General features: G+C 41.0%; 2 protein-coding genes across 2 annotated transcripts in view; both read left to right on the top strand.

Moving 5' to 3' along the window:
* ripor1 (RHO family interacting cell polarization regulator 1) overlaps nt 1-2,751 on the top strand; it is a 36,087-nt gene extending 33,336 nt beyond the window's left edge. Inside the window, exons 22-24 of the mRNA XM_069686348.1 lie at nt 1,285-1,368; nt 1,542-1,632; nt 2,327-2,751. Coding sequence (XP_069542449.1) covers nt 1,285-1,368; nt 1,542-1,632; nt 2,327-2,424 — 273 coding nt within the window. The 3' untranslated portion in view covers nt 2,425-2,751. The remainder of the gene's footprint in view (nt 1-1,284; nt 1,369-1,541; nt 1,633-2,326) is intronic.
* A 6,186-nt stretch (nt 2,752-8,937) lies between these two features.
* On the top strand, nt 8,938-20,321 carry ctcf (CCCTC-binding factor (zinc finger protein)). Its single transcript, XM_069686298.1, has 16 exons — nt 8,938-9,071; nt 12,375-12,555; nt 12,677-12,813; nt 12,995-13,114; nt 13,222-13,401; nt 13,612-13,827; nt 13,961-14,123; nt 14,303-14,473; nt 14,566-14,699; nt 14,873-14,993; nt 15,623-15,772; nt 15,903-16,063; nt 16,227-16,409; nt 16,522-16,654; nt 16,956-17,198; nt 17,412-20,321. The coding sequence occupies exons 2-16, from the start codon at nt 12,387-12,389 to the stop codon at nt 17,657-17,659; spliced, it is 2,529 nt and encodes an 842-aa protein (XP_069542399.1). The 5' UTR covers nt 8,938-9,071; nt 12,375-12,386; the 3' UTR covers nt 17,660-20,321.
* Nucleotides 20,322-21,498: the final 1,177 nt, after the last annotated feature.

Genomic DNA, 21,498 nt, shown 5'->3' with positions numbered 1-21,498 from the left:
TTTTTATTAAATTGACTCAACCTGTGAATAATGTTTCTGTGTGTGTCGTGTCTCTGATTTTATTGTTTAAAGGGGATTTTGAATCTGGGTCCTGTTTACTTATTTTGGTGTGTAAATGAGTGTGTGTATTTTTGGAATAGCTCCATTAGATTGTCTCAACCACAAGCGTCAGCGTGACCCTTAGGGGGGAAAAGGTTCAGATTGTTATTCTTAATGTCTGACAACAAAACAGAAGCATCACCTTTAGAGACCTTTTTGTTAAAGATGTTCTTTTAATCAGAAACAGCTGCAACATCGCTCTCTTCAAAGCCACCATTAACAAATATAGTTCTTTTACAGTACCTTACATAACATAGGAGTCTACTTCTGCCTCCATCTGTGAGTTTGTTTGTATTGTGTGCATAACAGGGAAGAAATTATAGGAAATCAGGGAGCTAGTAAAAGAGTACATGTTAGTTATCATAAGGAGTACCGCACACACAAATGCAGACAGTTAAGATACTTGCTTTGTTGTTTTCAATGGTTAGTTTAGATCCAACACATATAGAAACACACACACAAAAAAGCAGATTGAGGCAGTGTTAGACCAACAACTCCCATGTTCTTCAAGTCCAAATGAGTGTTTGAGTCTGATGCTTTGAACAGCTGCTGTTTCTGGTTTCAAGAAAAGGAACTGTGGGGAAAAACGCACCTGTTTCATAGGACAGGTGCGTAGGAGAGGTAAAAATCTGTCAAAATATTAGTAAACTCCCACACACTGTCCAACTTGCAGAAAAAAACATTTATTTGTGTGCATAGTTTCGGTTCTAGACCTTCATCAGGCAAAAGGTTTCAGGTTCAGGTTTTGCCTGATGAAGCTGGACAGTGTTTGCTTCTATTTTGAAAGAAAAGGATCCGTAACATCCCGCTTTATAGACCCATCATTATGAAAACAGGGCTCAGGTTTTAGAATAATATTATTTTATTATTTTTGTGTTGATTTTAATGAAAACATCTGAATCTATCTCTTCATTAGCACATTGATATGCCAATATTTCACTGGAAAGATAGATGATAGAACAGCCAACCTGCAATGAGGTTATCAAGTGATGTGAGACATTTGATGGTGTGATAATATGATAAGAAAACTGGACCTGAATCAAAAGGCTTTAATTATTTAGCAAACACAAACAAACACATGAGCAGCAATCTAGAGCAGGACTTCATCATGTGATGAGTCACTACATCATAACATGCACAGCAGAAGCCTTGTACACTGTAAAAGCTGTGTGTTTTTCTCCTCAGGCGCTGGTCATCTGTTTGGAGCTGCTGGAAGATCTCAGTGTGGACACCAGAGTCTGTGGATGCAAAGCCTTAGCTTGTCTAAAGGTACAAACACAAACACAGTCTGTGTGCTTATCCAAACCGTTCCATCTGTCAGAATACTGAAACTAAAACTGTTTTAGCAACATTGATCTTATCCATCACATGAAAATGGTCAAATAATGAAAAACCTAATACAGTCGCCACTGACCACCGTGTCCACTCTGTTGTCATTTCAGGCTAAAGAAAGTATCGACCAGTTGGTGTATCTGTGTCGGACGGACAAGGAGGAAGTCAGAGATGCTGCCAAACAGGCCCTGCTGGTGCTTGGTAAGAATGAAAGCAAGACAATACATTTCCTATTTAACTGGCTAAAAGATGCGGAAAAAAGAGCAGAAGGTGGAAATAATGTTACTGTAGGGTTGTCAGGAGAGCACTAAAATACACACACAAACAAGGAGGCTACATCCAGAGGTCTGAGGATGTCTTACTTCTTTAGTACCTAAACACAGTTTCTAATTTAAAGTAAGGCTATTGTGACATTTACAATGTTCAATTGTGTACTTCCTGGGGCTTTGCTGTGTGGTAATAGAAGCCGTTCTAAAATAAGCTGTTATACGAACTGTCAGCCATGTATTATTGATGGTACAGTGTAAGCAAAGGGATTCATGGGAGATTTATAAAGCTGAATCTAATGTTGTTAAGTGGCTGTAAACTCAGAAAATAAGACCCCCGTTTATGAAGAATTAGCTGTAAATGACACTGGCTGTTATGTATTAATAATGTGCCTGAACATTATGAACTCTAACTTTTGTTTATCTGTGATTTTTCATCTTTTTTTATTCCATTTATTCATATATTTGTGACATCAGAAGAAAATTAAGGCTGAAAAAAGAAAAATACGTTTTTCTTGTTTTTTGCCCTTTTGATTTGCCCCCCATGAATGTCTCTGGAGAGCATTCATTCATTCATTCATTCACTTTTTCCATGTATTTGCTTTTCTTCCATTCATTGTGTGGAGCAGGCGAGGAGGGGAAGATGGCCCACAGACACGTGGAGACGTCTCAGGACAGTTTACCCAGACTCTTCGCTCCAGGAAGCATGGCCAGCACAGCTTTCTAACACTACACACACACACACACACACACACACACACAGAACCACTAAGTCAGCAACACAAGGAAGTTGTCCTCTTCTGCTTCCCAATTACTACTACTACCACAAATACATGATACACAGTATACACACTGTCAGAGGGGGTTGCAATCAAGGACAGCAACTGAACTTTAAGGCTTTTCTGATATTTTTAAACCTGGGCCCTTTTTTTAAAAAATGTTTTATGTCTAAATGGCCGATAGGTATAAAAAGTTTTTGCACGCTCTGTTAAGTACATCCACTAAAAAGGTCTAATGTCTAACAACATTGAAATATTGCAAACAAACTAACCAATCGAGGCAGCAGTGGATCAGAAACTCCTCCTGTTCTTCAAGGTAAAATTACCGTTTTTGTCAGTGGAGTCTGGTGGCTTTGAACAGAGCGATGTAACAGCTGTATCTGGTTAAAGACAAAAGATCCCGCTCCTTGCAGCCATTACCGAACATTTCACACTTGCTGGAGCAATTCCAAAAAGTTTGTTACCTGTTAGCCATTTAGAAAAGAAAATAGGGCCCAGGTTTAATAATAACAGGATTCTTCTTTAACACTGGGCAAACATTTCTCGTCACTAAGCTACAAACACACCACATTCATCAACCTGTGCTAACTAATCAGTTGGACTGTAAAGATGCCGGGAAGAATGTACAATACGAGCAGGCGTACAAGAAGGATGGATAAAGGGAGGCGCGGGAGGATGAAACGGATACTGACGGACGACGAGGACGGGGAGGAGCGTGTCTGCGTGGCCTTGAGTCACATTACCAGACAGACTCCATGCTGTTACAATCCTGTCCTTCCCTGACTCAGACACATTATTTAGAAGTAAAATAGAAAGCTCTGTAGATTCATTTTGTTTAATAATTTCAATTTCATAACTTAACAAGTGCCCAAAAATGTACAAAATGTTGTGTTTCTTGTATTTTAAATTATTTTCTTACTTTTGACTGTCTATGGTTTTGAATGGTTATGTGGTGCATCAGTAAGTGTACACAAGAGTAAATGTCCCCCTCCTATGATATAATGCTACCCCTACCATAACATGGAACTGCTTTTCTTAATGGCCACAGCCGTCTCTAGATTAGGATGAATGGTGTTCAGCCTGCTGCAGGTGGACATCTTGTTCTGTTCTGTGATGTGACATGCCAGACATACAGCTCTGTGAATCTGTCCCCAGGCTGTTTAGACAGTCTCCTGAATATGCGCCCAACATACTGTCAAAACTTTCTTCTTTAACTGCCAACGCAGCCTCGACTGGAGAAAGCAGAGAAAACAAGGCAGACGTGTCCGTCATTTGTTTAAGTTTAAAAAAAAACCATAGAAAACATCTCATTTTTGAGTGCCCATATGTTACTTAAAGGGGGGTATTATGCTAATTTCAATCTTCATATTTCACTCTGTGATACCTGTGGAGTAGCTTAGCATCATTTACAGTTTAAAAAAAAACTGCTCTGTGCAGGCCCTCATACAGCCTCTGCCTGAAACGACTCAGTCAAGTCTGTCCCTTCAAGCCCACTTTCTTCTGATTGGCCAGCTCTCCGAAGCCTGCTGAGGCGTCACAAAGTGCAGCATGTTGAAAAAACTGTATGAAACCTGGCGTTCACAGCAGCCTGCAGACTGAGCTGAGAAGCCTGGGGATTGCTCCAACATCCTTTTACCTACAGATTTGAAACTTCACCCACATTTAGTGTGGACTTCCAACATTGTAACATTATATATATGTCTCAATGTGAAACAGCATGATACCCCCTCTTTAATCCTGCTGAGCTGAACTCCATGCATGTTGCATCACAGAATGACATTTGTTAGAATGTATAAGTTGATAAGATGTTCTGTTACACTCTTCCTTGGTTTGTCAGTCGAGCTGGAGTCCTTTAATGGGTTGTATTATAAAACTTCCTGATTGAGCAGGCAGGGCTTCACCATATTACACAGGAGAACAGATGCATTATGGGAACCCTGATGGGTACTGTAGATTCAAACAGATGCAGTCAGCGCCACACGTTCACTTATAACTGATCCCAAACCTGCAACACTGCTGCTGCTGGCTTATTTACTGTGAAATGTCTTCCAATTTTCGCAAGCCTTTAAGTTTAATGTTGTCGATATGTTGGCATTAGATTAAAAAAAAGTGCAAGTCACGCTGTAGATCTATATAAGAAAGATTAAAAATAGCGTGTTTAGTTGCTTCTGCACAGAGAATGGTTCAATCAATTCAGTGCCATTACTTTACTGCAATTATGACTTCTCTTATTCTTTATGGAAATTCATATAATATAACTATATGCCACTGGAATTTATTATTTTGTGATTGTAAATTGTTTTATGTTAGCAGAGTCTTCATTTGTAAATGTACACTTTATTTTATGAGATGCATTTTTACTGTTCTGATGATTCTATTCAGTCTGATGAGCTGACACGACTCTCTGTACCACTCACATGTCTGCTGTAAACAGGGGCATTCTCATGTTAGTCAGTGAATACTTGCGTTACTGTCACAGACTGCTGCTGATGAGTTTGTCTTTTAAAGGCAACACCTGATCACTGAGTAGAGCTCAATGATTCATCCAGGTCTGGGAATGAGTTCAGCATAAAATCAGATCAGTAACAGTCTGATCCTCAAGACTATGAAGATTTCAGGCTTTCAGAAAGAAGAGGAACTTCTGGTTTTCTTTTTTTGTGTTGGTATTGGAGTCCTTAAACATTTATACAGCAATAATTTTAGTAGAACTGGATTGAATTTCAGGTAAATGTGGAATCATAAAGTATTAAAGGGCCATTGCAGTGTCTTTAAAATGCTGCCGACTTTTTCCAGAAGTAAGCACATCGCATTCACTGAAGTAAAAACTTAACATCTTTATTTCTTTATTATTGAACTCATAATTACAGGATTGGTGTCTTATAATTTTGATATAGTATCTCATAATTAAAAAAAGAGCTGTAATTATTAAGGACACCCTTGTAATTAGAAAAAAAAAGGTTCCTCATAATTATTAATAATTGCTATTTTGAGAGGGTTTTGAGACGGTTTAATATTTATGAGATGTTAAGTTAAAGTCAATCTGGCATTTTTTCTAAGTTGGGTGAATGCAATGTGTTTCTGTGGAAAAGTATTAGGGGCCAGATATATGAAAAAAACCCAGAAGAATTCAGTTGGATTTTTAGTTCAAGGCATTACCTAATAGGGGTGAATGAAGGAGGGTCTTTTTTTAATGAAAGAGGAAGATTTTTTGTCATTTAGACTTTTTATTCTCCAAAGCTTACTTTGAAAAAATTCCGTACGTTTCCCTTCCAAAGTGAAGACCTTTGAATCGAGCTTATGTTTCCACAGTGCAGCCACTGGTTACAGGATCTTTGGAGTGAACGTGTCTTCAACAATAATGTAACAAAAATTTAAAGACAAAACTCATTTTCAATGTGATGGATGCTTTATTTAATTTCAGTGTATGACACTATAAGCTTGGGGAAATGACCAGCATGAACACAAGGTGTTTTTTGTTTTGTTTTCTGTAAATGGATAAGAAGAAACGTGCAAAAACACTGCTATACTTTTTTAACTACAGAAAAACAACAAACATTTTATTCCTCACAGTCCAGAAAGTTATTCACTAATGTCAATCAAATGCCAAAATGTCCAGCCCCATTGACTACACATGTTTCTGTTTATTCTAATCCACTTTCATTATATTCATAGTGACGCTGCTGACAGTCATTCTCCCCCTCTGCCTTTTTCATTTCCTGAGCACGGTTACTGTAAGCTCATCTCTGCACGATGACAGAATACCATCAGTCCATCAATAGTACTGTATTTAGATGTGATCCACTCTCATACTGTATGCTGATATTAAGATTTAAAGACAATGTATTAATGTTGACTGTGCATTGTTCAGACGGTGAAAGACAAAGACATTTGTAGGCTCCTCACAGGAAATGATCAATCATTTTTAGCCATGCTAACGGTGGGGCTCAAGTGATGGCAGTGTTGGTCAGATCCGGACGTGCCACAATCAAGTCAAAATCTTTGCTTTTCCACCTTGTTTATAACCAAATACCTGCAAAACCATTGACTGTATATAAAAAGTGGACGTAGCCACTGTGATGTCGGCCATTTTTTTGTAGAGTATTGTTTTGAAACCTTAAGTTTTGGCCTTTTGGTCGTCGCCATCTTGGTTGTTGCGATTCAGAAGTGGCCAAATTTGTACAAGCGGGTGGATACATGTTGCTACACCTCTATCCTATCTGACATGTCACTGTGGAAGCAACTTGTCAATCGCAGCTTGCCACACCTTAAAGTACATCCTGTATTAATTCTCTTTAACTTTAAATGGGTAATTTACAAGACTAACAACATGCTGTATGAAGAAGACAAATAAAAAATAGGATGTTATAGGATGTTGTAGGACTAAAATAATAAATCAGGTACGAAGTAGGCTAATTTCCTCAGATTTCTATATAAACTTCTATATTTGGAGTCGCCCCCTGCTGGTCATTATAAAGAATGCCGGCTTAAGCACTTTAGCATGGGCCTCCTTTTTTGCAACCAAGAGGCTACGTCCACTTAAATATAGTCTAATGACATTCCCATCAGCCTCAGCTGTACTTTGTTAAATTCTGATTGGCAAATGTTAGCATGCTAAGGCGCTAAACAAAGAAGGTGAACATTATACTATGCTAAACATGTTGGCATTTACCTTAAAGGACTGCTAAAGCATTGCCTCACAGCTAGCATGGCTATAGACTCGTTATATTCAGTTGTCAAAGCTTTGTACCACATTCCACATGGTTTCACTTTCTGCTGATGGTTCAGCTGTACCTCACTTTTTACTTTTTATCTTGTGAACATGCTTCAAACTCACGACAGTAATTAGAATCAGTGTAGAAATGCAATTTACAACGTGCCAAGCCTTTTTACTTCCCTTTGACTGACTTAAATGTTCTTAGTAACACTGAACTGTATTGAAGATCTACTTCTGAAGACTGCTATGAGAAACAAATCGGTAGTAGCTGTGCTTGTAAGGATGTATCCACCTGTACAGAGGATTAAGGCCATGGTTTAAAATAATATTTCTGAGTTATGAATCCAAGTCACAATCCTTATGAAGAATAAAAATAATCAGAAAAATGTGGGCAGAAAAATATATATCTGTATGGAAGGACGAATCTCAGATCAGAAATATTTTTTTACACAAAGCCGTAATCCTCTTCTGAAGGCAATAGTGAATGTATTGTTGTGTGGAAGTGAAGGGTGATCAGACATCTAGTTATATATTGTGTTCAGATTGGATGTTTAGTTACAGCATATTATAAGCAACAGAGGCTGCAGTGTCACTGGAATCATAATATAGGACTTGTGTCGCGTGTGGGAACTCACTGTTTGTATTAATGAAGGCTGTAACTGTATTCGATGCATTAGTTTCTATAGGACAGCAGCAATCTGCAGCTATACCTCTGCATTAATTAAGCGTCTCACGGTAAGTGCCTCAAGGTTTGATAGTAATATAGATGCAATAAGACATAGATGAGATGCTTTATTTAAGAATGAAGAGAGTGTGAGGCAGTGAAAAAACACTGCAGCACAGTATATTTTTTCCACAATCTTGATCAAGTGTGCAGCATTGGAAACTATATGTTTTATTCTTTTTTTCTTTTTTAAAATATATTTCCAGGAATTCTGGTGTCAAATATATGCAAACTATTAAAAATATGTTTAAAGATTGTGTCATGTGTAATTGTGTTTATTTATACCAAGAGCTGTTGAAACACATACAAATAACACACTAGCACACTAACATTGACTGCCTTTAATGCTAAACGTATTAGGTGTCATATTTTTTGCTGATATAAACTTCATTGTCATTTACGAGCACATCTACTGCCTTTGTGTGTCCAGGATGGCACTTCAGGGAACCACTGAACAACAGGATTTTGCTCTAAGGGCACAGGCTATAAAGTATGATGCGTTTAGGGCACATAAAGGTTAGGAGTTTTATTGGAAGCAGAGAATACCTTGATGGGCATATATGAATGCATATAAAACAATTGTAAAGCTTTCAAAGGGCAGTTAAGCGTTTATGTGGCCTTTAATTTCTGCTGGTCTTTGTATGCGCTGTAAATATGAGCACACATGCACTGTTAGATGTGATTTCTTTTTTTTATTACAGCAAATAAAATATTTTATGGCATTAAATAGATGAACCCACATCAAATACATGATTTTATTTGGCATAAACTCACATTCTTACAAAGTTTGAATACTTATATCACTTTCAAAGGCAACTTAAGGGGTGTTTTTTGGTAATAAAGTTCATATCTCCGAGGGTCCCGAAAGCGGCCCTCTTCCTAACATTGTGATAAATGGGCTGCAATGTATTCCAACGGGGCGCCCCTCCTGGCCAATCAGGGTGTGTGCAGTGGCTTCGACACCACCCCCCAGCGGCCGCACAGGCGCACTGAGCTCCCAACTGCCATTTTGTGGCAGAGGCTACTCTGCTAAAGCGGGAGAGGGATTAAAACAAACTGCGAAGAAGCCTGCATTTCTTGCCAGCCAGTTTAACTTTGTAGCACAGACTCCCTGCTTTCGGCCGAGTTAAACGGGAGGAGAAACACACTAAAAAGAGGTAAAGTATCACTACTTTTCTGATAAGGGGGGAGTTTGCAGGATCTTTAATCGGCCTCTAGGTGTCACGATGGGGCTCTGGGTCCGGGCAACTCGTCGGAGAGTGTTTGTCTCCCTCTATCGTTATTGAAAACCCCGTCAAAATACGTTTAAATAACCGAAGTTCTAATAAAAATATACACAGTCCGCTGTATTTTACACGAATCTATGAATCTACCGTCGATAATAAGTTACGAATACTTCGACGATTTGGTTGGAGAGTTTAGGCCGAGGCGTCCATCTTCTCCTTCTTTGTTTCTTTACAGCCTTGACGACATGGAAACTGGCGGGTTTAACTTAGTGCTAATGCTAGATTGTGTGCATGAATATAAGGCTATTTACAGAAACATTCATATACGCACGATAACATAACTCCTGGATGACAAATGCATTACTTGGTGGCAGTTAAGTCAGCTAATGTTGAGTTACTTGTTTAAGCGTGATACACAGCGCTAACATAAGCCATCCTCCATTGTGGAGTTTCGTATTTGTCTTCTTCTTTCCTGTCCTCGCGCCGTGCTCGGTTAAGGCAGTTGTTGTTGCACCCTTCGCCCGCTTGTCTCTTATTCTAAGCCCACCTAGAGCATCATAGCCACAGATATATATTATAGCAGAGAGCTCCCTCTACGATTCGGCTTGGAGAGCTACAAAAATACCGCTATTTAACTGCAACAGCTGCCCGTGTGGTTGCACGGTATCAATGCCATGTTGTGGTAATTTTATTGTAACATAAGTCAGAGGATATGTGAAGGCCTTTATTACAGCCTCTGTGACTTCCATACGTAAAGGGACGTAAACACAAATGAACAAACAAACAGATGTTACGCGTTGTCACAAAAATAATTAATGCAGCTGCCCACTCATTGTCAGCAATAAAATACTCAGTTAACATCTATCAAATTATTGGTATTAAGTTATTTAATACCAGAATGGAGCTCTGAGGATTTTGACAGTGTTGAGTCAAGTACACAGACTACTTGACATCATGTGAGGTACAGAGTCCATCTCTTTTGGTTCTTAATGTCAATAATAACATCATCCAAAACAATATAAAGCATGTTTTTTAACTTGGAAATAATATAGCTAGGCTTTATATTTTATTTAAATTACACTAAATTCAAAATATTATATTGAAACAATGTTTCAATATTTTATCCAATTTCCCTCAGATCAGATTAGTCTTTGAAGGAAGATTGTCAACTATTTTGATTTTCAATGACATGTTTTGATTGATTTTTTTTGTTTCTTTAAGTTAAAATGTCAAACATTTGCTGGTTCCATCTTTTTAAATTTGATGTTTTGCTGCTTGTCATGTATTAGACTAAATGATGATCACATTGGGCCTTTTAAAACTTTTTTATGACATTTCGGAGAATGAACAATGAATCAATTCATGTTGAAAATGATCAACAGATCAATGAAAATAATCAGAAGTTGCAGCCCTAACAGTTTGAAGGGCAATTACTTGAAGCCTATCCAATATCTTCTACCACTTCAGCCGGTCGCATGAGGGTTTTTAATGTCATGCAGTTGTTGAATTGGGAATCGTCCCCATCCTCCAACTGCAATGCTTTAAATGAGTAGAGAGCACATGAGTTAGCGAACTTTGTCCAAAGACATGTACATGCATTGCCTCTGTTGCCAGATAGATGTTGTTAATTAGCGCTGTCTGTCGAATTGTTATTTGACTGCTTTGGTTTATTTTGTCAGATGATGTAAGGGTCTTTGAACTTAAATTACGCTGTTGTTTGATTCCCCTGCATCTAAGTGATGTGGGTATAACTACCCGTCTTCAAGGGTCTTTGCAGCTTACATGAGTATACACAATTTAACCTCTGTTTTCTTTCTACATGGAAATAACACAATACATCTACTGGACCCAATAAAGAGACATTGTTTCAACCTTTAAAGTCAAATGTTTTTGAATATGTGGTTTAGACAGGGGTGGTCCTATAGAGAGGGAACTGAACTGAAAGTTAGCAGGGGGGCTGTCATGGACGCGTTTCCTTTTTTTTGTCATGGAAGTCACGTCCTGTTCCCCCTCCCCCGTTCCAGATTGAATGTAGGTATATTGAATAGAACAGTGAAAATTATAAGAGATGTGTGGGTTATTAAGGCCCTAATGTCTATGTGAAAGTGTGTAATGTTTCCCTCTTCCCCTCCTCAGCCTGGCAGGGACAGTGAGGTAGCAGACATCTGAGTCAGCAAAGCGCAGGGCTTTCAGCAGCAATCACAGGCCTGCAGACTGCAGCCCTACAGAGATCATGAAAACAGCCAAATTGTCGTTTCTGCTCCAGGTAACACTAGTAGAGTTAAGTGTCAGAAGTCAGCGGTGTGCAGGGAATCGTGCAAACAACCGGCAATGCCAACCAAAAAGTCTGAGATTTAAAGCAGCCTGTGTATTTAGTATTATGTGAATGGAGCATGTACAGAGCTAGTAATATCTCGCTTTTTTCTCTGAAAATCCAGGTAATCGTGCGATGAACTAAATTTTATCAACAATTCTGCAGATCGGTTTTGTTATGATGACTTTTGTACACATACTGTAAACCATCCACTGACAGTTACAAGAATGGGTAGAACTTTGACACATACACTGAGGGTGATACAGTCTGGTATAAGACTCAGCTTCATGCTCAGCTTTAGGCTCAACATTACTTTTTCCCCCCACCACCCTGAAATACAATTCACACTCTCAGTACATGTTTGCTATCCCAATTATAAAATGTCTGTTACACAAAAAAATCCTCTAATTGTTGAAGAAAAAAGTGATGTGTCACACAACAGTAAAGTGTAGATTATTAAATTAGAAATGAGCTCAAGTTTTAAACACATTAAGGTGTTTCAAATATCAGAATTAGAGGTGTGAAACGCTGTAATGTCTGTGTGGGGCACGCTCATATTAGCCTGGTCTCTCCTGAGCTAGCTATCATTCTTATATTGCAAGTTGTTGCAACTGCCTGACAGCAGTGACAGGTCCACTTTTTCAGATTTCACAGTTGGCATTCATCTTCTCACTGTGCGTGTGTGTAAGTGGGACAGCAGGATGTCCTTTAGTTAGAGCTCTGTTCATTTTGCAACAAGACACCAATGAAACGTCACGCTGGTCGGCTTATTCTCTCCTGCGGTTTCTTGATGGCCCCAGTCAGATAGCTGTGCTAAATTGCAGATAAAATCTGCTCTGTTATACAGCAAACCTGCTTCCAGTGAAGTGGGGCTGATGTATAACACTGCTTGATAATGGTTTACACACTCCATATTTCAGTTCCTACCCAGTATGGACGGAGGGCCAACAGAGGGTGTAGGGGTGGTGGAGGTCCCCACCAAAGACTTCCCCTCCATCCAGGCCGTTCACAGCCAGGATGCCATGGTGGCTGACCTCCTCCAGCAGGCTGCAGAGGCCGGGGGTGTGGTGGAGGGACAGGCTGGAGTCGTCCTGGAACAAGGTTCTTACTGATCCGTTGATATGTAAAAGGAGCACGTAATAGTTTATATTGATATTCCAGGTAGATGTGTGTTTTTGGAGATTGTGGTTAAACGTTTGACTCTCGGTATTATTTGTTTCAGGTCATGGGGACGGAATGGTATCCAGTCAGCAGCAGCTGATGGAAGCAGGGGTGGGAGTGAGTGTGGACGGCGGAGCAGGGGTTGAAATGATGGTAATGGACTCGCTGGATCCCGCCCTGTTACAGATGAAGACTGAGGTAAGCTCGCTGTTAAGAGCTTTGTGATTGATGTGTCATAATAGTCGCCCATGCTTGGCAGCTGAAACAGGTCTCACAGGAATATTTATTCAATAAAACCAGCTAAAACCAAAGGACTCCTCGTGTATTTAGGATGTGTTTCTCTAATGTGACAGCCACTTAAAATTGAGCTGATTTGCAGGTGATCGATGCTGCAGTGGGGGGATCATCAGCTACAGTGGGTGTTGTCGGAGGGGTAGCGGGTGCTGCTCACCAAGCTACAGTAACAACAGTGGACCAGACTCAAATCATCACACTACAGGTAAGTCTTGAGATGCCATTATAGATCATGGTCTGGAGTCTGTCTCATTAAAACCCTAAAGATTCTCCGGACATCTGTGCTAACCTCGCGTCTCTCTCTGTCCTCAGGTGGTAAACATGGAGGAACAGGCAGCTCTGGGTCTAGGGGAGCTCCAGCTGGTCCAGGTGCCTGTTTCTGCCACCACCGTGGAAGCCCTGCAACAAGGCACCTATGTAGACACCACTGCTATGCCAAAGGATGGAGACCCAGTCATCTGCCACACCCTGCCTCTGCCTGAGGGCTTTCAGGTACACACACAGACTCATTAATAGCCCTTAAACTCTAAAGGTGTACGACACTTCTGTGAAACTGCCATAAAAAATTTGCAATTTCATCATTTTTTTTTTTTCTTTTATAACGTCATTCGTGAAATCCTTGTGCCTCAGCGTCTCCAGAATAAAGCACACGATATGGTGTTTATGGTGATTAAATGACTGACCCCTGAATGTATCTTGTAGGTTGTTAAAGTTGGCGCTAACGGGGAGGTGGAGACGGTGGAGCAGGAGGAGGAGGGAGTAGTTGCCCACCCTGAAATGGAGGAAGATGAGGAGGTGGGGAGTCAGCTGCTGGAAGAAGGGGAGGATGAGCCCATGCCACCTCCAAATGAAGACCCAACATGGGCTAAAGACCCGGACTATCAGCCCCCGATGGGAGGTATCAAGAAGTCCAAAAAGGTACGATGGTTGTGTGGTATCAGTTTCTGTTATTGTGGATGTGAGACTGTTCTTGTGATGGAAGTCGACTCTAACATCTGGAGATCTCTGTCATCAGATGATGATGAGGTCTTATGACTTGCTGTGTGTCCAGGGTAAAAAGAGTCGTCTGCGATATGCCGAAGGAGATAAAGACATGGATGTCAGTGTGTATGACTTTGAAGAAGAACAGCAGGAGGGCCTTCTGTCTGAGGTCAATGCTGAGAAAGTGGTGGGCAACATGAAACCCCCCAAACCCACCAAGATCAAGAAGAAAGGTGAGGCAATGTTGTTTGTTGGGCTGACAGCATAAAAGGAAACACAGTCAGTGTTTGATTTGCACTTCCTTTTCATAAATAGTCCTTAACAGGCAGTGGTAGAATAAAGTCTGTACTGATTCTGAATTTTGCTGCTGTTATTGAATGAGAGGTTTGTGTGTGTCATTGTTGTGTTTTAGGAGTGAAGAAGACATTCCAGTGCGAGCTGTGCAGCTACACCTGCCCTCGACGCTCCAACCTGGACAGACACATGAAGAGCCACACAGACGAGAGACCTCACAAGTGTCACCTGTGTGGAAGAGCCTTCAGGACGGTCACCCTGCTGAGAAACCATCTCAACACACACACCGGTACACACTAACACACATCTTCATAACCGTGTTAGACTCTAACCAGTCCAACACTGTAGCAGTACTTCACATTTGTGTTTTTCATTCTTCAGGAACTCGTCCTCACAAGTGCACAGACTGTGACATGGCTTTTGTGACCAGTGGAGAGCTGGTTCGTCATCGTCGTTACAAACACACACATGAGAAACCATTCAAATGCTCCATGTGTGACTACGCCAGTGTGGAGGTAAGACTTTTTTTCACTTCAGCTTCACTGATTCTTTTATCCAAGTCTGCTCATCCAAGAGTAAAGGACTTCTGCTGCTCTGTAGCCTGCAGCACTATGTTTAAATGGGGTTTTAATACAGTTTGTGTTGCAGTCTTCTGATATGTGACTGTGTTTGTATGGATTTTGTGCAGGTGAGCAAACTAAAGCGTCACATTCGTTCCCACACTGGCGAGCGTCCATTCCAGTGCAGCCTTTGCAGCTACGCCAGCAGAGACACATACAAGCTAAAGAGACACATGAGAACACACTCAGGTAAAACTAACAGCTGAACTGCTCTTTAACGTTCATAAAGCATGGGAGGACAGAGTGGCATGTGTCAGTTCTCAGAGATGGAGGACTAGCATATTATTTATAGACCTCTTGTTCATATTTACTAATAACATTAATTTATTATTTTATTAAGTGTAATTAGGCTGATCTGATTGAGTCTTTGGAAATCTTTTGTATTGGAAATGTAAGACAAAACATTAAACAGGGGTCGATGCTAACAATAGCACGTCGGAACATTGCTATAAAAGGCCACTCTGCAGCCATTAGATAGTACATGTTGCTGACTACTGCAAGCCTCTGCCAACTCTCCCTTATGCCTTGTTTTAGAAGATACTGTTTTCTGCAAAAAAAACAGATTATTTGAAAACATGTGGTACATATACATAAAAAAAAAAACAACAAGTTTACGATTTCCAAAAATGGAAACATATATTTTTACATTCTGTTAACGTCTTTCCAGTGTGACTGGAAAAGAGTGCTGTCTTAAGTTGTTGTTTAACAGTTTTTTATGTATTGTTTCAACAAAATTTTACGATGGGGTCCCCAAAGATGATATGCGGACAGTACATTTTTGGCCATGATTAACCTCTGTACTTCAATCCCCTTCTCAGGAGAAAAACCGTACGAGTGCTACATCTGCCACGCTCGCTTCACCCAAAGTGGAACCATGAAGATGCACATCCTGCAGAAACACACAGAGAATGTGGCCAAATTCCACTGTCCACACTGTGACACTGTCATCGCACGCAAGAGTGACCTGGGTAACACAAACTCACACACAGAGAGACAGAGTGTACACCCATAGCACAGATGTGATAGAATAGTTTATAGATGTGATAGTTTATTTTATCAATGTTGTTGTTTTACTGACGTGTTTTTCTCTTTCTGCAGGTGTCCATCTCCGGAAGCAGCACTCGTTCATAGAGACTGGAAAGAAGTGTCGTTACTGCGATGCTGTTTTCCATGAGCGCTACGCTCTGATCCAGCATCAGAAGTCTCATAAGAATGAGAAGAGGTTCAAATGTGACATGTGTGACTACTGCTGCCGCCAGGTGTGTGTGCAGCAATATCCTATTAAACTGATTTTCCTGTTGTTACTTGTGAATGAGTGAGGTAGTGTCAATATTATAGGACTTAATAGGATGTAATAAGAATGGATCTTTGGGTCCGTCTTTCTAACTCTTCTGTGGTTGTTAATCATGGTGTTGCGTCCAGGAGCGCCACATGGTGATGCACCGTCGCACCCACACAGGAGAGAAACCATACGCCTGCAGCCAGTGTGAGAAGACCTTCAGACAGAAACAGCTGCTCGACATGCACTTCAAACGCTACCACGACCCCAACTTTGTCCCCACCGCCTTCGTCTGCCCCAAGTGTAGCAAGACCTTCACTCGCAGGGTAAGGACGCCTCCTTTTTTACATGCACAGAGCTGGTCAGACCTCTTAGATTGGTTCAACATGGGATAAAGGTGTAAAAGTGTACAAACTATCTACCCGTGTGTCCTTACAGAACACCATGGCTCGCCACTCTGAGAACTGCAGCGGTGAGGTGGAGGAGGCTGAGAACGGAACTCCAACCCCAAAGAAAGGAAGGAGAGGAAGAAAGAGGAAGATGAGGAGCAGGAGAGATGACGATGATAGCGGTGAGTAAATCACATTGTGTGCTTATATAGACTTGAGGCTCTGATTAGTTGATCTGACAAGTAAGAGTTCCAAATAAGAGGACAGCAGTGAGCTGTTTGTTTGTTGCTGTTGTGCTTGTTTCTGTATGTTTGTTACCAGGCTTAAGCCAGCTATGGGTTTATGTCTTCTCTCTCATGTTTCCTCTAACTTAATGCTGTCAACTATTTGCTGCGGATTAGCAACCTTTTGTCACTTCAGATGCAGCTGTAGTGTAACTTAAACTGAAAGCTTATATCTGTACTGTTTCTCTGTGGCATTCAGAGGAGGATCACGCTGACCCGGACGAGGAGGAGGATGAGGTGGAGGGTGAGGAGGAAGCCTCACTGCTACAGGAGGAGGAGGACACAGAAAGTATGGAACTGGACCAGGCCCCGGCTGCCATCCCAGTACCGGCTCCTGACGAGCCACCAGTGAAGAGGAAACGGGGCAGACCCCCAAAGAACGCCCCAAAACCCCCAACACCAAGCAAGTCTGTCAGAGTGGCTGCCAAGACAACCGCCTCTGGTGAGAACATGAGACCTTTTATAACACAAAATTAGACGAGACATTTGTATCAGGCTGATGTTAAAGAGCATTGTCACTGAAAAGAGGCTGTTTTTTGGTTGGGGTGGGGTTGTCTCGTGTTGTTTAGTAAGCGAGAGTGAGATTTCAATACTTACCAGAGAGGCAGTTTTAAACCCTTTCATAAACCGAATGCATCTTTGTTGTGTTGTGTAGCTGCTGCCATCATCCAGGTGGAGGACGAGAGCACCGGAGCAGTGGAGAACATTATAGTGAAGAAGGAGGACGGGGACACCTCTGTAGAGACTCCACTGGAGGAGGGCGTGGCTCTAACCGTGGAGGGGGTGGGGCTAGACGGGGAAGGGGTGGAGACTGTGGAGCTGGCTGTCAATGAAGAAACAGCGGCGACGGCTGCCAACGGAGATCTGACACCAGAGATGATCCTCAGCATGATGGACCGGTGAACACGCCACACACACAGAGCCGGACTTTTGAGTACAATTGGCAAACACGCATCAACATTTTACAAATCTTTGGCCTTCACCTGATGTTCCTCATGGCGGCCATGTTGCCTCCATGGAAGTGGCTGCAGAAATAACCTTGCACAAAAAGGGAAGCCGCATGTAAATACTTCCACACAGTAACTCCCTATACATAAACAACATGCATTACACACACACAGACCTGATCCCACTGCACATACTTGTGTCATCTTCTACACCATAAACAGATATCGTCTGAGCTGATGACAGACCTCTCTCTCTGCTCTTTAATGCTTGTTTCAGATTGAATGTCCTCTGAATGAATCAGTGTGTATTTTGCTACTTGTTTCTACCCACAGCCACTTCCTGTGTCAGTCCCCGCCCACACGCTCTGCAGCTAATGTTCCGCTCCTCTCTGCTCTGCCTAAAGGAGACAAAAATCTACACTCACTTTTCACTTTGATTTCCTGCTTGCTCTTCTTGCTACTAAACTGACGTTGCTAATTCCAAGCCTTTATATGTGTATATATAGAAAACATGTAGTTTATCCTCATGAGGCGTAGTTTATGGTACCTGCTCTCAGTCATATGATTTGTATATTATTTCCCCCCCAAAGTTTGGTTTTACTTCTTGGCCTGTGTTAAACACACGGCTCTTGTTATGATACTAGTTTGTACATGAAGGCTTCTGTAGAAGGATTCTTCTTTATACATGAACAAATGGGCTCTCCAGTTCAACTGTTTGACATCCTCACATCTTTCTAATTTAAAGTCAATCAGCTCGTGCAAATTGAATCTTTGCAAAAACAGAAAATCTAACTTCATCTCAAAGATCACTGATGGGAGATAATCATCGTTCATAGCTTCTGTTCTTCATCCTCCTGTTGATCATTTTCCTCCTCATGATCTGAATGTTCCCTGCTGGTTGGAGAATACACACATGAACCTGCTTCAGTTGCTGAAACTGTACTATAGTTGTGATGTTGAACATTCCTGTTAGTTGAATAAAGGGGCAATTGTGGGCCCTATTTTACACAGGTTAGGGTCTAGATTATGAGTGAAATAAGAGGTTTGGAATTGCTCCAGTAGATTTCCTCAGCCTGGCTGTCATGTAATCCTTGGGGGCAGAAGTCCCAATCAAAGCATGTGTCTGACAACATTACGTAACAGATTTATAAACATTTTTTTCCACCAGACACAGCTCCTCCATCGCTCTCTGCTAAGTCACCAGACTCCATTGATATAAACAGTGTGTCTAGAAGAATGTTTCATCTGAAGAGTGAGCATCTCTCTCTCCAAAAAAAATAATAACAAAGCTGTCCGTTGCAAAAACAAGCACTTTTGGTGCATGTGCTTTGATAGATCACATTTGCCTTCAAGGATTGCATTGCCGCCGTTACAGCCCCTTTTGTGATTGCCAGATGAAGCAATCTAGTAGAGCAATTCCACTTGACCTATAAGTCATTTAAGATGTGTAAAAATAGAGCCAACGTTTGGAAATTAACATTGAATTATGTTCATTCATTTAAATCATCAGCGGTATCAAACATACATGCTTTGTAAAATAGCACCAGCAGCCTGCTATCTCCCTGTAAAACAAATAATTGATGACTAACTGTAGCAGGTGTTTCGCATGTAAATACACATTTTAAAGCCTTTTTGCTTTTGTGATCCTTTTTAATATTTTGAAACGGAGACTGTGGGTGTGGCACAGATGTGAAAACCTTCACGTCCTGTCAACCAACTCGTCTCCAGATCAACCCTTATTTTGCTCTCCTTCCACGCCCTCCTAATCAGCCTAACTGAATACTGACCCACATCTCATGCTGTGTATCCGCTCTGATACTGTTTCACATATTATCTCTGGCCATGTTGTAGCTGCCGCTGCGTTTCTTTGTGGTTGGCCCTGTTCGGCTCGACAGCACAAGATTTGAGTCATTGTTTCGAATGTCACCTGAAGATACGTTAAAAGACAAACACTGATACTGAATGAAGTTTAGCGGTTAAATTGTACTTAATAACAAAAAATAGCACTCTTGTTCTTTTTTTCTGACGGGCTTTAAAACTGTTATTGGAAGGCTGAAGCTGTCCGTTCTGTTTGCTGTACCGTGTGACTGAATTTGATCAAGATCGGCTCTTCTCCAAATCTCAGCAAATCCTCCTCTTAGAGAAGACGTATGGTTTAAAGTTGTGACGCATGACCACAGGTTCTGATGTGTCCTTTCTTTTATTTCAATATGACCGAATCATTTCCTCTGTAATATACATTTGATCAGACGCCCACAGTTGTGAAGAACAGGCTGTTATGAACCATGTTATGAACCAGACAGAGTTTCAGGTGCATCAAATTTACACTTGTGTAAAAGAAACATCAACTATGTGACTGTAAAACAAGAACAGAAAATGTGTCATTATCAGTCTATCATGTTGTTCAGGCAGATGAATGAAAGATGAATGTTTGACTGCAGTATGTATTTTTATTTTTAGTTTGCACATCGCTTGTTTGTTTCTATCAGCAGAAGAGTTTTACGATGATGTGAAACACATCCCTGTTTTAAAACCAGAAGAAACATTTGTCCTGTCATTTCTGAAAATGAGACACTGTACAGCTGATGAGAAATAAAATCATCCTGATGGGCCCATGAGCGCTGCGTGCCCCTGTTCTTTCCATCAGTAATGGGCAATGTCCTGTGTCAAAGGAGGTTTAATCAAGCTCAAACGTTTCTTTTCACAGGTTACATCAAAATATGGCTGCTAAATCTGGGTGATGTGGATAAAAATAACTAAATAATATATAACTAACAGTTATTGATAACCATAATCTGCGGATATTTTCTCAGTAAAACAATTGATTGTTTGGATTGTAAAAAAGTCAAGAACATACCGTATGAAGCAGGTTTTTTTTGTCGACTTATAATTCATAAAGGTCATGGAAATATCTCATGGGTCCTTGAAAAATGTGTACATTTTTTTTGTTGAATTTTGTTGGAACCCTGGACATGTTCAAAGAAAATACTCTGATTGGAAAAAATGGTATATTATAGGTTTCTACAAAAAGTTAGATTCCATCATCCATCCATGTGTTATCTATACTGCTTATCCTGTTCAGGGTCGCGGGGGGGGGTCGGAGCCTATCCACTCTGACAGACGGTGCTTGGGCGAGAGGCGGGGTACACCCTGGACTAGTCAGTCACAGGGCTGACGCATAGAGACCTTTCGTGCTCACGCCCACATCGCGGGGCAATTTACAGTCACCAGTTAGAGTAACCGGTGACTGTAAATTGCTCTGACGAGCATGCCTTTGAACTGTGGGGGGAAGCTGGAGCACCCGGGGGAAACCATGCATGCACGGGGACAACATGCAAACTCCACACAGAAAGATCCACTTTGTCCAAACTAGGGTTCAAACTAGGAACCCTTCTAGCTGTGAGGCAGCACTAACCACAGTTAGCGTGCAGCCAAAAGTTAGATTAGATAATTAATGTGATGTATTGTTATAGGTTAAACCAACAGCATTGTAAAAGAAAAGCCTCCAACTTCTCAAATAATCTCCAAGAATCATTCAATATATGTGTTATATACATATGTCTAATACAACACTCCCTAGTACAGTTATTTCATGTATGTATGAATAATTTTCCTGCAAGTTCTGGCGCCCTCCAGTGGCAGGAGCTGAATGAAGCAGGTGTACATCTATGCATGTACACTATCACTGCATTGAAGTCTGCAAACTTAACACCTGTTTGTCTTAAAGGTCAGCTTTTCTCATTTGAAGTTCTTCAACCACTTCAACACAACACCAAGCTTTCTCCTTCAGTGCAA

The sequence above is a fragment of the Semicossyphus pulcher genome, unplaced genomic scaffold, assembly GCF_022749685.1.
Source record: "Semicossyphus pulcher isolate SPU_LCO1_2020_fin unplaced genomic scaffold, fSemPul1.0.p SCAF_8, whole genome shotgun sequence".
NCBI lineage: Eukaryota > Metazoa > Chordata > Actinopteri > Labriformes > Labridae > Semicossyphus > Semicossyphus pulcher.
The sequence above is the reverse complement of the archived record's forward strand: the minus strand, read 5'-3'. Positions and strand labels throughout refer to the sequence as shown.

Bases quoted from the DNA above. Each gene is read 5' to 3' on its own strand.
- ctcf (XM_069686298.1), top strand. From the start codon at position 12,387: ATGGACGGAGGGCCAACAGAGGGTGTAGGGGTGGTGGAGGTCCCCACC. The intron at 12,814-12,994 runs GTAAGCTCGCTG...GCTGATTTGCAG, and splicing joins TGTTACAGATGAAGACTGAG to GTGATCGATGCTGCAGTGGG. The intron at 15,773-15,902 runs GTAACACAAACT...CTCTTTCTGCAG, and splicing joins CGCACGCAAGAGTGACCTGG to GTGTCCATCTCCGGAAGCAG.